This window comes from Phacochoerus africanus, chromosome 4 (assembly GCF_016906955.1).
Source record: "Phacochoerus africanus isolate WHEZ1 chromosome 4, ROS_Pafr_v1, whole genome shotgun sequence".
In the NCBI taxonomy this organism is placed as follows: Eukaryota; Metazoa; Chordata; class Mammalia; order Artiodactyla; family Suidae; genus Phacochoerus; species Phacochoerus africanus.
Window position 1 is genome coordinate 105,154,846 of NC_062547.1, and position 15,979 is coordinate 105,170,824.

Sequence of the window (15,979 nt, forward strand, 5' to 3'; positions counted from 1 at the left end):
CTTTGCTTTCTTTATAAATACCTGTTACAGCAAATTTAATGTAGCTAAACTGAATATTAGTGTAAATAAAGCTGACAGCATGTAACACACATTCTGTAATTCTATTGAGAATGACAAATGTATTTACCTTTCCAGAGGGCCACCAAATTTCTTATAACTCTTGATAAACCTAACAGAAAATAATTGTTTTGATTTAAATGTGGGCTTCACTAGTCGTTAAAAAATACACAGAATAAGCTTATACTTGCTAGTGTAAAAATTAATTCAAGGCACTATTACTAACAGAATGAATAAACTATGCTAGAATCAATAATATTAAAACATTAAGATACACCAAGTAAGACACATTTTAACACCAGGATGATGTTTAGAAACCAATATAAATAAAACAATAGAAGCTAAATTTTATTTTACAAATTACTTTATTATTTTCACAAAACAAAAAAGGTTCAAGGCTACCAGAAGAAGTGTCTCCAGAATTATTATTCATATTACACCTCCTTACACTTCAGTGTTGATAAAAGTTTACTGAATATAGTTTTGATTCAGATGATGGTATTATACCAACAATGGAAAAATACTTATTGCTTAAGAACAAAGCTACCCAAGTGGTTGATGGATGAGAGAAAATATCCAGGAAAAGTAGAAGATGAAATGCCTCTTCAACTAAAGGCAGAAAGTCCAGCAAATCAAGTGGTCATAAAAGTAACCTAAATGAAATCTAACAATATATTTAGTTTTCTGGTAGGAAAAATAAGAACTTTAATCAGTCAGGTCTATGATTTATAAGAGTTACAATAGCTTGAAAGAAAAAAACTCAAAATACAGTAACAACCTTTCACAAATTTCATAAGCAAAAATAATACATAAACAAAGTAAGCTGTTATCTCATTCCCCTTAAATAAATTATCTGCATATATAAACACTTTTCCTTTTTTTTTTTTTCTTTTTAGGGCCACACCTGTGGCATATGGAAGTTCCCAGGCTAGGGGTTAAAATGGAGCTACAGCTGCTGGCCTACACCACAGCCACAGGAATGCAAGATCTGAGTCTGTCTGTGACCTACACCACAGCTCATGGCAACACCGGATCCTTAACCAACTCAATAAGGCCAGGGATTGAACCCGCATCCTCATGGATACTAGTCGAATTCATTTCTGAGCCATGACAGTAACTCCTAAATATTTTGAAAGGAAACTAAAATTTATCCTGCATGGCCAATCTTACTTATTTACTATTTGGACATACAAGAAATACTTCTAACACTTATTTTCAAAAAGTCAATCACCTCAGTGTAAAAAAACTAGAAAAATATGGAACTAAGTTACTCTCACATAAAAACAGCGTAATGTTGGGAGTCATGAATGCAGTGAGAATTTTTAATAAATAATTTGATATATTGAAATATACATTCATTATTCAAAAAGGCCACTATTCTGAATCAGGTTAATAAAACCAAAATAATTTAGCAGTCTAAATAGAGTAACAATAAATAAATAACACATAAAGATTAGATGCTAAACATGTTTTTCCTCAGTTATAATGAACAACCAAAAGCAGAACCACCCAGTCCCTACACAATTATATATTTCACTTCTCTAAAACTTCTATCTTAATCTTTAAAAATTACAAAATTTCTATATTTTAATTTCACCCTCTACTAAAAGCAAGTAAAATGGTCTTATGTCATCTTACCGCCGAATTTCTGCATCACTAAATCCTTTAATATTTTCCCGAGGGATAGTTCGTGGTCTTCCACGTTTCTTTGGCCTTTTCCTTTCTGAGATCGAATCACTATCAGATCCAGAGTATCTCCTATTTCTGCTGCGCCTCCCTTCACTTCCGTTGAAGCTAATCTGGAATTTGAAAACAAAATTCTTCCTAAGCTAAAATAGGCTTCTATTTTAAGAGCAAAAAAAAAAATTTATAAAAGATTGACAAAATTAACATGTATAAAAAACATTATAAATAAAAACCAAACTAAAGAGAAAATACAGCATGTTAAGGACAAAGAGTTATTAATAGCCTTAAGACTTAAATCACTATCATAAATCATCAGGAAAATACCCATTGTCCTTTTGTAAAGATATGTAAAAGGTAATTAACAAGTAATTACTCAAATAACAAACAGCAAATTATAAAACCTCACTGGTATAAGTTTCTTAAAATGTAAATTAAAGTAACAATGCAATGCAATTCTTTTTCTAATTCATCAACTTGACCAATAACCAAGCAATAATAGCCAATATTGGTAATGGTATAGAAAAACGTTCCAATTTCTCTAGTGGCTATTTAAAAAGGAAAAGGGCAATTTGGCAGTATTATATCAAAAACCTTAAAAATTATCATTCTGCCCACCCAGAAACATAATTCCTAAGCATTTTTCCTGGTATCAGAAATGTAAACAGGGAGTTCCTGTTGTGGCTCAGTGGTTAACAAATCCAACTAGGAACATGAGATTGCGGGGTTCAATCCCTGGCCTTGCTCAGTGGGTTAAGGATCTGGCGTTGCCGTGGGCTGTGGCGTAGGTCACAGACGTGGCTCGGATCTGGCATTGCTGTGGCTCTGGTGTAGGTGGCGGCTACAGCTCTGATTGGACCCCTAGCCTGGAAACCTCCATATGCCGCGGGAGCAGCGCAAGAAATAGCAAAAAGACAAAAAAAAAGACAAAAAAAAATGAAATGTAAACTAACTCTGACCAATAAAGTCATTTTTATCAAAAAAGTAAAAACACATAAAGTTGCAAACAACCTAAATATTCACCCAACATATTGTCCTTGAGGATGCAGGTTTGAACCCTGGCCTCATTTAGTGGGTTAAGGATTCAGCATTGCCAGGAGCTGTGTTGTAGGTTACAGATGTGGCTCAGTACTGGTGTTGCTGTGACGCAGACCAGCAGCTGTAGCTCCAATTCGACCTCTAGCCTGGGAACTTCTATATGCTGCAGGTACGGCAGTAAAAAGAAAAAAAAAACTTGGCAAGAAAATTCTGGCAATGAATAAATTACTATTTTTATTATCTTGTCTTTTTAGGGCTGCACCTGTGGCATATGGAAGTTCCCAGGCCAGGGGTCAACTTGGAGTTGCAGCTGCCAGCTTACACCACAGCCATGGCAATGCCTGATCCTTAACCCACTGAGAGAGGCCAAGGATCAAACCTACAATCCTCATGGAAATTAGTCAGGTTCATTAGCACTGAGCCATAACAGGACCTCCTGGCAATGAATAAATTAGATAATATATTTTAAAAAATACTAGACAAATAACCTATACAATAGAAAGCTGAGATGCCATTAACAATTTTGTAGAATAATTAACAATATATAATGTCAAAAAGGAAGCAATTTCTAAATTAGTATGATTCCAGTTAAACCTGGCAAATGATAAGTATTTTAAAAAATTGGGAATATGTACATAAATCCCTATACACCACAATAATATTATTACTATGACATATCTGAGTAAACAGATGTCATTTTTTTTCCTCTTCTTCTAAAAGCTACTAATTAGGTTGGTAAGACTTTTTAAAAGAAAAAAGTACCAAGTGAATACATATAAAAACACATTTGTAATATTCATTAATTCTTTAACAGACATTTCAAAATATTTTTCTGCAAGTCTTTGAAGTTCTTCCAAAGTTCTAAAAGCCTAATATGCTGAGAGCTAATGGAAAATCAATGACGGATTTTTCTGTTGTTTTTAGAGCCTAACCCGAGGCTTATGGAAGTTCCCAGGCTAGGGGTCAAATTGGAGCTGCAGCTGCCTGCCTACACACCATAGCAATGCAGGATCCTGAACTGTGTCTGCAACCCACATGGCAGCTTGCTGCAACACTAACAAGACAACCTCAACACCAACAAGAACACTGTGTCAGGCTCTTAACCCTCCGAGTCACAACAGGAACATCCTCAATGACAACATTCTTACTCATTCTAACTTTCCTTTAGCCTCTCACTAGATCTAATAATATAATGTGTGCTTCTCAGGCATTATAAAAAGAAACCCTTATGGGTTTGCAGAAATAAACACAAATAAGAAACTAAGTATACTGTCAATCTCAGGCCAAACACAAATTACCTGGCTCCATTTCTGCCTGGGGTGAAGAAAGTTGGTAGGTTGCTCCCACCCTAACAAACCTAACATACAAAACTATAACTTTCATTAAACACATAAAAATCACAAGGCTATCTATTAGTTTAAAATATAAGAAAATACAGCAGATTACAAGAAGAGAAGGGACTCAAACACTGGCTTGCTTGTGAAGAACATGAACAGTAGATAAAAGCAGTTAAGGGGAAAGTCAGCTAATATTTGCTAAAGACTAAGAGTTGACTCCCATGAGAGCAGAGGATCCCTGGGAACCAAAGACACACGGAGAACCTGCACCCACTCTCAGATGCTTTACCACAACCTCCATCAGCCTCCACCAGGAGCTTATGAGCAAGACTGGAAGCATGGCTGGAGATTAGAGAAAGGCCTGGAAAAAGAGAGCAGTCACCTCTGAGGGGACAGGCAGGAAACCTCATCAAATTCTCCTCACCTACTGAACTGACAACACAGAAGACCTAGTATGGTTGTAGCAAAAGAAAAAAAAACTAGACTAGGGTGGGGCATTTTTAAGGAAATATTAAAAAAACCACAATAATCAAGACAAATAATCTTGCAAAGCAATAGTATTCTAAAAAATGGAAGTTAATGCCAAGAGTTCTAACATTAAGTTTTTCGTTTTGCCACAGGACTCAATGTAGCTTGGCATGGCACAGTTGCTATTATTTCAAAATATAACATTTTGTTCATCTGGACCATAAAATAAACACCAACAAATTTCTAAAAATTCTAATCACACAAGGTATGCTCTATGACCATTAAAGGATTAAATAAGAAATCAATAACAAAGATACTTGAAAAATCTCCCAAATATTTGAAAATCAAACACACTTCTGAAAAAACCCTAGGGGTCACAAAGGAAGTCACAAAAGAAGTTAGACTATATTTTGAAAAAAATGAAAATGAGAACATGACAGGTATCAAAATTTAGGGTATTTGGAAAAGGGAGGGCTTAGTGGGAAACTTGCACCATTAAATGCTAATATTAGAAAAGGAAGGTCTTGATTTAATAATCTAAGTTTACACCTTTAGACCCAAAAGAAAAAAAGAAAGCAAAACTAAAAGGGAAAAATAATAAAAAGCTGTAATCACTGAAATTTAAAACAGAAAATCAATGAAACCAAAACGTGGTTCTTTGAAAAGATGGATAAAATTAACCACTAGCTAGAACGATCAAGAAACTACCAACATTAGGAATGCAAAGAGGGAAATCACTCATTATCTTATAGTCACCAAAAGGCTAAGGGGTATCATGAATAATTTTATGCCAATAAGCTCAACAACTTGGATAAAATGAACAAATTCTTTGAAACAACCAAAATCATTCAAGAAATAGATAATCTGAATAGTTATATATCTATAAAAGAAATTAGGTTATAGTTAAAAAAAAACCTTAACAACAAAAAAACCTTAACAAAACTCCAAGCCTAAGTTTTGCTGACAAACACTGCCAAACATTAATGAGGAAATAATATATATTCTATACAAACTCTTCCCAAAAACAGAGAGAACACCTTCCAACTGATTTTATCAAATCAGATGAAGTCATTATAATTAAAAAAAGAAAAAACTTAAGGACCAGTATTTCTCATAAAAATTCAGGTGTAAGTATTCTTATAATACAGAGATATCTTCTAAATTAAAGTCACCTGTTTTGCACAATTTCTCATTCTTGGGAGCATATAGATTTCTTCAAGTTCCTTTTGTCTTTCTTCTTCTTCTAATCGTCTTCTTTGATCTTCAGGAATGATTTCTTCCCAATTCTTTGAATTTCTTTCAGGTTCCAACTCAATGTCATCCTCATCCATATTTGAAAAGTTGGCAACCTGATAAATTCCAGAATTTTTTTAAGCAGGGAGGAAGAGGCATACCAGAATAAGACAATAAAACTTAAATATCCTCAGGATAATGAATATGACTATGGGTTAATCCAAGTATGACTGCTAAACTAAGTTTATTTCCTCACTAGGTCAAAGAAGGTCAAATGAAATGACTTGTAAGAATTCTCTTCCAGCAATGATTCTCCTTTGCCCTGCTGATCAACAAAACTACTATTATAATAGAAACAGAGGAAGTTAACAGAATAACAATGAAGTAATTTACAGTAGTAATACGCTAAGTTACCTTCTGTAGTAATCACCACACCAGTCCATCAACTACAATTGCTATAAAACAATCCAACAGTCCTATTTTTATGATCATTAAAATAGCACCAAAGAAGCTAATTACAAGATACAAGAAACACTGAGACCATGGATATATTTATTTAGGTTTCCTAAACCCTAGTTTCTTCATCTCTAAAAAAAGAGGGGAGTTCCCGTCGTGGCCACAACCCCATGAGGTTGTGGGTTCGATCCCTGGCCTTGCTCAGTGGGTTAACGAACCGGCGTTGCCGTGAGCTGTGGTGTAGGTCGTAGACGCGGCTCGGATCCTGCATTGCTGTGGCTGTGGCATAGGCTGGCAGCTACAGCTCCGATTTGACCCCTAGCCTGGGAACCTCCATATGCCATGGGAGCGGCCCAAGAAATGGCAAAAAGACTAAATAAATAAATAAATAAATAAATAAATAAAATAAAAAAAGAGGGATAGAAACAGCACACTAACTTTTGTGAGGATTAAGCAAGATAATACATTTAAGGAATTGTACAGTAAATGGTATACAGAAAGCACTCACTAAAGCTAACTGCCATTATTAGTATATTAAAGCTTACAGACAGATGGAAAGACAAGAAAACTATGCTTATGCTCTGTAAGGATGAGTCTGAAAATATAGAGCTTTTTCTTCTCATGTATACTATCTAAATGTGATGATAGCCTTACAGCCAGCTGTGTATGAGTAGCAACTCACTAGTATAAAAATAATCTGTATTTATTCAAGTTGACTTAGCACTGACTTTTTCCAAACTGCCAATTAGTCAATTAAAAGCAAATAGTTCCAGATTTTAGTGGGAAGCTTTCAGCTTTTCTCCACTGATTATTGCTATGGGCTTGTCATAAATGGCTTTGATTATGTTAAGGTATGTTCCCTCTATACCCACTTTGGTAAGAGTTTTGATCATGAATGGATGTTGGACTTTGTCAAATGCTTTCTCTGCATCTATTGAGACGATCATGTGATTTTTGACTTTTCCTTTGTTAATGTGGTATATGATGTTGATTGATTTGCATATGTTGAACCATCCTTGTGCACATGGGATGAATCCAACCTGGTTGTGGTGTATGACCTTTTTGATATGTTGTTGGATTCGGATGGCTAAAATTTTGTTGAGAATTTTTGTGTCTATATTCATCAAAGATATAGGCCTATAGTTTTCTTTTTTGGTGGTATCTTTGTCTGGTTTTGGAATTATGGTGATGGTGGTGTCATAGAATGTCTTTGGGAGTGTTCCTTCTTCAACCTTTAAGGAGGGTGGGTGTAAGTTCCTCTTTGTATGTTTGGTAGAATTCACCTGTGAAGCCATCTGGCCCTGAGCTTTTATTTGCAGGGAGTGTTTTTATGACACATTCAATTTCATTTCTAGTGATCGGTCTGTTCAGTTGATCTATTTCTTCTTGATTCAGTTTTGCAGGCTGTAGGTCTCTAGAAAGTTGTCCACTCTCACCTCTGTTATTCAACATAGTACTGGAAGTACTAGCCACAGCAATCAGACAAACAAAAGAAATAAAAGGCATCCGAATAGGAAGAGAAGAGGTAAAACTGTCACTGTACGCAGATGACATGATACTATATACAGAAAACTCCAGGACTCAACCCAAAAACTACTCAAACTGATCAACAAATTCAGCAAAGTAGCAGGATATAAGATTAACATTCATAAATCAGTAGCATTTCTGTATACTAATAATGAAATATTAGAAAAGGGATACAAAAATACATTACCTTTTAAAATTTCACCCCAAAAAATTAAATACCTGGGAATACACCTGACCAAGGAGGTAAAGGACTTACGTGCTGAGAACTATAAAACATTAATAAAGGAAATTAAAGAAGCAAAAAAAATGGAAAGATATTCCTTGTGGGTTGGAAAAATTAATATCTTAAAAACGGCCATACTACCCAAAACAATCTACAGATTTAATACAATCCCTATCAAATTACCCATGACATTTTTCACAGAACTAGAACAAACAATTCAAAAATTTATGTGGAACCACAAAAGATCCAGAATTGCCAAAGCAATTCTGAGGAACAAAAACCAAGCAGGAGGCACAACTCTCCCAGACTTCAGGCAATATTACAAAGCCACAGTTATCAAGACAGTGTGGTACTGGTACCAAAACAGATTGACAGACCAGTGAAACAGAACGGAGAACCCAGAAATAATCCCAGACAATACAGTCAATTAACCTTTGACAAAGGAGGCAAGAACATAAAATGGGAAAAAGAGTCTTCAGCAAGCATTGCTGGGAAACCTAGACAGCTGCATGCAAATCAATGAAACTAGAACACACCCTCCCACAACGCACAAAAATAAACTCAAAATGGCTGAAAGACTTAATATAAGACAAGACACCATCAAACTCCTGAAAGACAACATAGGCAAAACATTCTCTGACATCAACCTTACAAATGTTTTCTCAGGTCAGTCTCCCAATGCAGCAGAAGTAAAAGCAAAAATAAACCAATGGGACCTCATCAAATTGACAAGCTTTTGCACAGCAAAGGAAACCAAAAAGAAAACAAAAAGACAACTTACAGAATGGGAGAAAATAGTTTCAAATGATTCAGCTGACAAGGGCTTAATATCTAGAATATACAAGCAACTTACAAAACTCAATAGCAAAAAAGCCAATAACCCAATGGAAAAATGGGCAAAAGACCTGAATAGACATTTTCCCAAGGAAGATGTACAGATGGCCAATAAGCACATGAAAAAATGCTCAACATCACTGATTATTAGAGAAATGCAAATCAAAACTACCATGAGATACCACCTCACACCAGTCAGAATGACTATCATTAATAAGTTCACAAATAACAAAATGCTGAAGGGGGTGTGGAGAAAAGGGAACCCTCCTGCACTGTTGGTGGGAATGTAAGCTGGTACAACCACTATGGAGAACAGTATGGAGGTACCTTAGAAATCTTTACATAGAACTACCATATGACCCAGCAATCCCACTCTTGGGCATATATCCAGACAAAACTTTCCTTAAAAAAGATACATGCACCCACATGTTCATTGCAGCACTATTCACAATATTCAAGACATAGAAACAACCCCTATGTCCACTGACAAATGACTGGATTAGGAAGATGTGGTATACATACACAATGGAATACTACTCAGCCATAAACAAGAACAAAGTAATGCCATTTGCAGCAACATGGATGGAACTAGAGACTCTCATACTGAGTGAAGTAAGTCAGAAAGAGAGAGACAAATACCATATGATATCACTTGTATCTGAAATCTAATATAAGGCACAAATGAACCTTTCCACAGAAAAGAAAATCATGGACTTTGAGACTAGACTTGTGATTGCCAAGGGGGAAGGAGGAGGGTGGATGGGGAGCTTGGGGTTAATAGATGCAAACTACTGCTTGTGGAATGGATTAGCAATGAGATCCTGATGTGTAGCACTGGGAACTACGTCTAGTCACTTATGATGGAGCATGATAATGTGAGAAAAAAGAATGTATACATGTATGTGTAACTGGGTCACCATGCTGTACAGCACACACACAAAAAATTGTGTTGGGGAAATAATTAAAAAGAAAATAAATAGTGTTGGAGTTTCTATTGTGGCACAGGGGGTTAAGGGATCTGGCATTGTGCCTGCCACAGCTGGGGTTGCTGCTGAGGCAACAGGTTCAATCCCCAGTCCAGCACAGTGGGGAATCCCTGGCCTGGGAACTACCATATGCCACAGGGACGCCCTACCCCCACCCCAAATTAAATAAATAAATGAAATGATGGAGTTCCTGTCGTGGCTCAGTGAAAACGAATCTGATTAGTAACCATGAGGATGCAGGTCTGATCCCTGGCCTTGCTCAGTGGGTTAAGGATCTGGTGTTACCGTGAGCTGTGGTGTAGGTTGCAGACACGGCTCAGATCTGGCAGTGCTGTGGCTGTGGTGTAGGCCAGCAGCTATGGCTGATTCGACCCCATGGCCTGGGAACTTGCATATGCAGCAGGCCCCAAAAAGAGGGGGGGGAAAAAAATGAAAGCAAACAGTGTAACAGTGTTTAAAAAAAAAATGAAAAAGAAAAAAAGAATTAGACTATACCCAGAGTGAATGGCAGTTCCAGAAACCTTCACCTCTTACCAGGATTGCTGAAATAATCTTCCTGCTTCAATTCTTGCCCACTATAGTAATCTTCTGCCTAACAGCCAGAATGACCCATTAAAATTATAAAAGTTTTTATTTACTGCTGTTTCTCTGTGTGTGGCACACTGCAGGTGTTCAATAAATATTTGTTTAATGAATGAATGCCATGAACTGTTTCTTAAAAACCTCAACTTGTGGAAAATAGGATATAGAGGAACCCGCTTCTTAAGGCTAAATGGCACACACCTAAGGTTGGTTGACTTCTTTTGCTTTAGGAATCCTTGCACCCTTTTAGCCCTCACCTAACCAGGAGTATTTGTCAGTATTATTGCCTACTTTGCTTACTCTGACTGATTTACTTGTGTTTTCTTAGTTGTGATAATGTGTAACCTAATGTCAAAAACTGTTCCAATACAAAATCAGCTAAAAGTCTTCAGTGGTGGAAATAAAACTGTTCATAAGTTATTTGCTCCCTTTCCAATCAGGTCACTGCTGGTTTGTAAGAATAAGAAAGAAAAATTTTTTATACACACAGCAAATTTTAAGACACAGGTAAACATTTTTTTTAGATGACCTTGCTGATCATGCTTAAAGAAAAAAAAATGAATAAAACACTAAATGATAAGACATTGTCACTCCTTCTCAATTTTTATAATTATAAAGAAAAATATCAAGAGAAACTCTCTACCTTGAACTGAGAAAGTAATTCGTCTCCAACGGTTAAAGGGCCTGGTTCATTTTCATGGGTTTCAGCCCTCTTCAAAATTTCATCTATATCCATTTCCTAAAATAAGAAAGAAACCTTTATTTTAGAATACATTAATACATTTTAAAATAAATATACATTTATAGTTTAAAAAATGACATATTTTAAGACAAGTTTGTTTTTTTGTTTTTTGTTTTTTTACCTGGGGCTCTTGTTCTTCTCCTTCAGGCTCCTTAAAAAGTTCCTCAGCACCAAACTTTAAAATGGCTGATAACTCTTCTTTATTGAAAGGAGTAGAACTAAAATCAGGAAAAACAAAAACACTTAACACTAACAGTCATTAATTCAATATTTATATAGCACCTTTATGAATTATTGACATAATCACCTTTACAACAGTTAATATGACAGAGATAAATAGGTGAGGTATTACTAGTATACTTATTTCAAAATCAAAGAACTTGAAGCCTGTAACTTAAAGGGTTTCCCCTCAAGATTACAGAACTAAAGTAGTGAAACCATGTACTGAATGTATGCTGCCAACTAGAAATTAGTTCAGTGCTTCAAAAAAATAAAATGACACACTATTCAGTGATCTGCTTACAGTATGTAACATTTCATAAAAATGAGTGTAATATGATTCTAAGAGGACTTTTTTTAGTAAAGTAACTACCTTGAGGGAGCAGAACCTGTGTGTAGTACTGTCTTCCCAGTGGTGTCCATTCTTTGAATCACAAGATGATCTAAAACCATCTTCTTTTTGGCCCTTTCAAGAATATCCTCTTCAACTGATCCCTTTGTAACCAGACGATAAATGTTCACCTGTGAAAGACACACATGGTGAGGAGTTCCTGCTGTGGCTCAGTGGTTAACGAATCCGACTAGGAACGATGAGGTTGTGGGTTCGATTTCTGGCCTTGCTCAGTGGGTTAAGAATCTGGCGTTGCCGTGAGCTATGGTGTAGTTCGCAGATGCAGCTCAGATCCCACGTTGCTGTGGCTCTGGCATAGGCCGGCAGCTACAGCTCCGATTAGACCCCTAGCCTGGGACCCCCATATGCCATGGGTGCGGCCCTAGAAAAAAGTCCAAAAAAAAAAAAAAAGATACACACGATGAAACCTTAAAGTAACAAGGATTTGTTTTGCTCATGTTAAATGCCCAATATTGGTACACAGACTGAAGTTTCTTCAACATGAAGTTTTCACTGCTCAAAAGAAAAATAAAAATTTAAAAACTTAAGCAATATGTTTAAAATTAAGTTTCTTCAATTTAATTATTATTTTGAGAGTATATCCTTCATTCTCACATTTTGGTTAAGAGATTTTATTTGCTTATTTTTCTTTTGTTAGAGAAATGACAGTAATTTTTAAATTATCTTTTAGCTGGGGGGGGGAGTAAATTTATGACAATCTTATTTCAGTTCCCTCGATTCTGATCATTTCATCATTCCACAAAATCCAAAATTGTATGAATCACTTTTCAAGCTAATGTTTATAAAGCCATGCCATAAAAAAAAAAGAAACTCTCCAAAACAGACAAAAAGTGATGTGTTAAAAATATGCCCTATTTCTCAAGGTCAGTGGTTCTATATCAAACAATACCACCATATAGGGATACTCTGAAAATTTATGGGAACATTTTTAGTTTTCACAGTGACTAGGTGGACTTACGAGCATTTACAGCATAGGGACCTGGAATACCCAGCATCCTTCATTAAATTGGACCTATGTTTTTCAAGTCTTTCAAATGATTTTTTTCTTTTCTTTTTAGGGCCACGCCTTGCAGTATATGGACGTTCCTAGGCTAGGGTCAAATCAGAGATGCAGCTGGAGGCCTATGCCTCAGCCACAGGCAACACCGAATCCTTAACCCATTCACTGAGTGATGCCAGGGATTGAACCTGCATCCTCATGGACAGACACTATGTCAGGTTCTTAACCTGCTGAGCCACAAAAGGAACTCTAAATCTTTCAAATGATTTTTAAAAACTGTTTTAGGAGTTCCCATCATGGCTCAGCGGTTAACAAACCTGACTATGATCCATGAGGATGAGGGTTCAATCCCTGGCCTTACTCAGTGGGTTAAGGATCCAGCGTTACTGTGAGCTGTGATGTAGGTTGCAGACGTGGCTTGGATCCCGAATTGCTGTGGCTATGAGGTAGGCCAGCAGTTGCAGCTCCAATCCTACCCTTAGCCTGGGAACTTCCATATGTTGCAGGTAAGGCCCTAAAAAAGAGCAAAAAACATTGTTTTAAATTATCTTGAGTCTAAATTATAACTATTTTAATATAAACATGAAAGGTTTTTAGAGTTACATTACACACCAATTTTTTTCAGGAATGTAGTTATTGTTTAGGTCAGTAAATAAATGGATATTATATTGTTTGGATCTTTATAAAAAGTTATCACTTACAAATGTTTTTAGTAGCAGCATCACCAATAAAATTCATCTGTACGAGTAACCTAAAACTATTTTGTAGCTGCTACATGAAAACATTTAAAAGGAGATCTTAGACTCCTTCAGTCAGACTAAGAACCATCTACTACTAAAAATAGCAAGGGCGTGAAGCATAGGAATTTTGTATTTCACCAATAATGAAATAATAATGTATCTAATAATCATTAATAAAAATATATTTCATATTTATACCTCTTTTAACACAAAACCTGTATTGCATTATTTTGTTTTTACTCAGGTATTCATTCCAAAGATCCACCACAGCTTTCTATAGTATCTTGTCTTACTGTTCTTTTCCTAATGTATTCTCTATTTTCTATCCCATATTAGAAAATGTAGTGGCCAAGATCCTTAAGTAGTATAAATGGAGTGTTTAATCTAGCCATGTGCTGAGCATTTCAATATTGTAAGTATATGTTCAGTACAATTAACCACTGTTCCCTATCTCATTCATAATACAGGAGGAATACTTTGACTCTTCACATATACATTTAGGGCCAGATCACCTGTAAGACTATCCTCTTTCCTCACTCTCATATATGACAGCCTATAATTTGTCTTGGTGTGTTGTTATCCCTATTTCAAGTTTCCATCTGTTTTATAATTATCTGGGTAAAACATTTATTTAGTTTTAGATTATGAATTTATTTTTCAATAGAAAATATGAAGTTTAAAAAGTCAAAAAAATGTGCTAAGCCTCTGTGTGCTACTTATCCCTATTCTCTACTTTGAAGAAGTTTGAGAAACTCTACTCTAGATAAAGGTAAATGAATTAAAATACATGACAGATGGTTTTTCTTAAGGGCTATTACAACTGTGCCAGAGAGTTGTACAAAAACTATGAGGATGACTCTTTGGGTATGTGGAGAAAGCACAGGGTAATAAAAAGGAAGCAATGTACTAATAAGCAAAGTCTCTTTCAACAGTAAAATAAGTATATGAAGTCATTTTAAAGTTTATATATTAAATAAGAAACACTGTATTCTACAGTTAAGAGAATATGATCAAAGGAGAATGCATGATCCTATTCAGGCATAGTTAACTCAGTTCTGTCAAAATTTCCAGGTGATTTTGTTCTGTTCAATAGCAATATGACTGTTCCAATGATCTTACCAGGAGAATAAATCAAAATCACTTCTAAACAGATTCTAAAAGAATAAAATAAGGAGAATAAAAAATACCTGCTTCTTTTGCCCAATTCGATGAGCTCTAGCCTGTGCCTGAAGATCATTCTGTGGATTCCAATCAGAATCAAATATAACAACAGTGTCAGCTGAGGCTAAGTTAATTCCTAAACCTCCAGCTCTTGTGGAAAGCAAAAAGCAGAAATCCTGTAAGGAATTATAAATAAGCACTATTTTAAATTCTTCTAAACTTCGAACAAGAATAAGCAGTGTGAGAATTTTACAACTGAATTTTTGAATTTAAAAAATATTTTACCGATAAAACTGATAGGTAGTTTTTAAAATTACTAATAAAATATATAAACCTCTAGCAAAACCTATCGATAAGATCCCAAATACAAACATATACATGGGAATAATAAACAATTCAAAAAGAATTCTAAATGAAAGTGGGCTAATTTGTTTTGAAGCAATTTAATATCCTACATTGCAATAGTATTGATACAAATGGATAAAATTCTTCAGATTTAATAGAGGATACTTATTTAGAAACATCACTTGCAAATCAAAACCGGTTACCACCAATAAGTTTTTTTAACCAGAAGTATGACTTGAATAATGACTAAAAAAACTTAAATACAATTTTAAAAGCATTCATACCTCTGATCCTTCAGCATTAAAATGATCTAGGGCTTGTTTCCTCAGCTCCCCTTTTATTGATCCATCTAATCGCTGGAATAAAACACATTAAAATACTGCATGGTAACAGAATCAAAACTTTGAAAAGGAATTAAAATCAATTATGAAAATAAGTATGAAAATGCAGCACTGCTTTTGCTAAGACTACAAGGTACTTATTATAGTTAGGAACAATACTCAGGCATCCTGTCTCCAGAGTCTGTGCTCTTAACCACTCCTTTCCCTAAGAGTAAATAATAGTACTAGCTGTCATTATGACTTAGACTTATGTAAGAATACACTTTACATTTCACAGCCATACACTCAAACCAAGTTTCATGACATAAAATATGAGGATTCACAGTATGTTATGATCTATTTTATTTTTTTAACTTTTATTTTTTTTAGGGCCGCACTCATGGCATAAGGGGATTCCCAGGCTAGGGGTCTAATTGTAGCTACAGTTGCAGGCCTAAACCACAGCCACAGTAACACCAGATCCGAGCAGCATCTATAACCTACACAGCTCATGGCAATGCTGGATCCTTAACCCACTGAGCAAGGCCAGCAATCGAACCTGCAACCTCATGGTTCCTAGGTCAGATTCACTTCCACTGTGCCACGATGGAGAACT

General features: G+C 35.6%; 1 protein-coding gene across 3 annotated transcripts in view; it reads right to left on the reverse strand.

Annotated features, from left to right (window-relative positions):
• Nucleotides 1-15,979, reverse strand: part of CHD1 (chromodomain helicase DNA binding protein 1) — a 79,635-nt gene that overhangs the window by 17,016 nt on the left and 46,640 nt on the right. For 2 of the 3 annotated variants that reach the window (XM_047778362.1, XM_047778360.1), the window contains exons 18-25: nucleotides 15,328-15,399; nucleotides 14,725-14,874; nucleotides 11,759-11,907; nucleotides 11,288-11,384; nucleotides 11,068-11,163; nucleotides 5,756-5,932; nucleotides 1,696-1,856; nucleotides 128-169 (exon numbers count right to left, since the gene is read on the reverse strand). In XM_047778362.1, the coding sequence (XP_047634318.1) occupies nucleotides 128-169; nucleotides 1,696-1,856; nucleotides 5,756-5,932; nucleotides 11,068-11,163; nucleotides 11,288-11,384; nucleotides 11,759-11,907; nucleotides 14,725-14,874; nucleotides 15,328-15,399 (944 nt within the window). The remainder of the gene's footprint in view (nucleotides 1-127; nucleotides 170-1,695; nucleotides 1,857-5,755; nucleotides 5,933-11,067; nucleotides 11,164-11,287; nucleotides 11,385-11,758; nucleotides 11,908-14,724; nucleotides 14,875-15,327; nucleotides 15,400-15,979) is intronic. The other variant, XM_047778361.1, reaches the window with a different exon arrangement.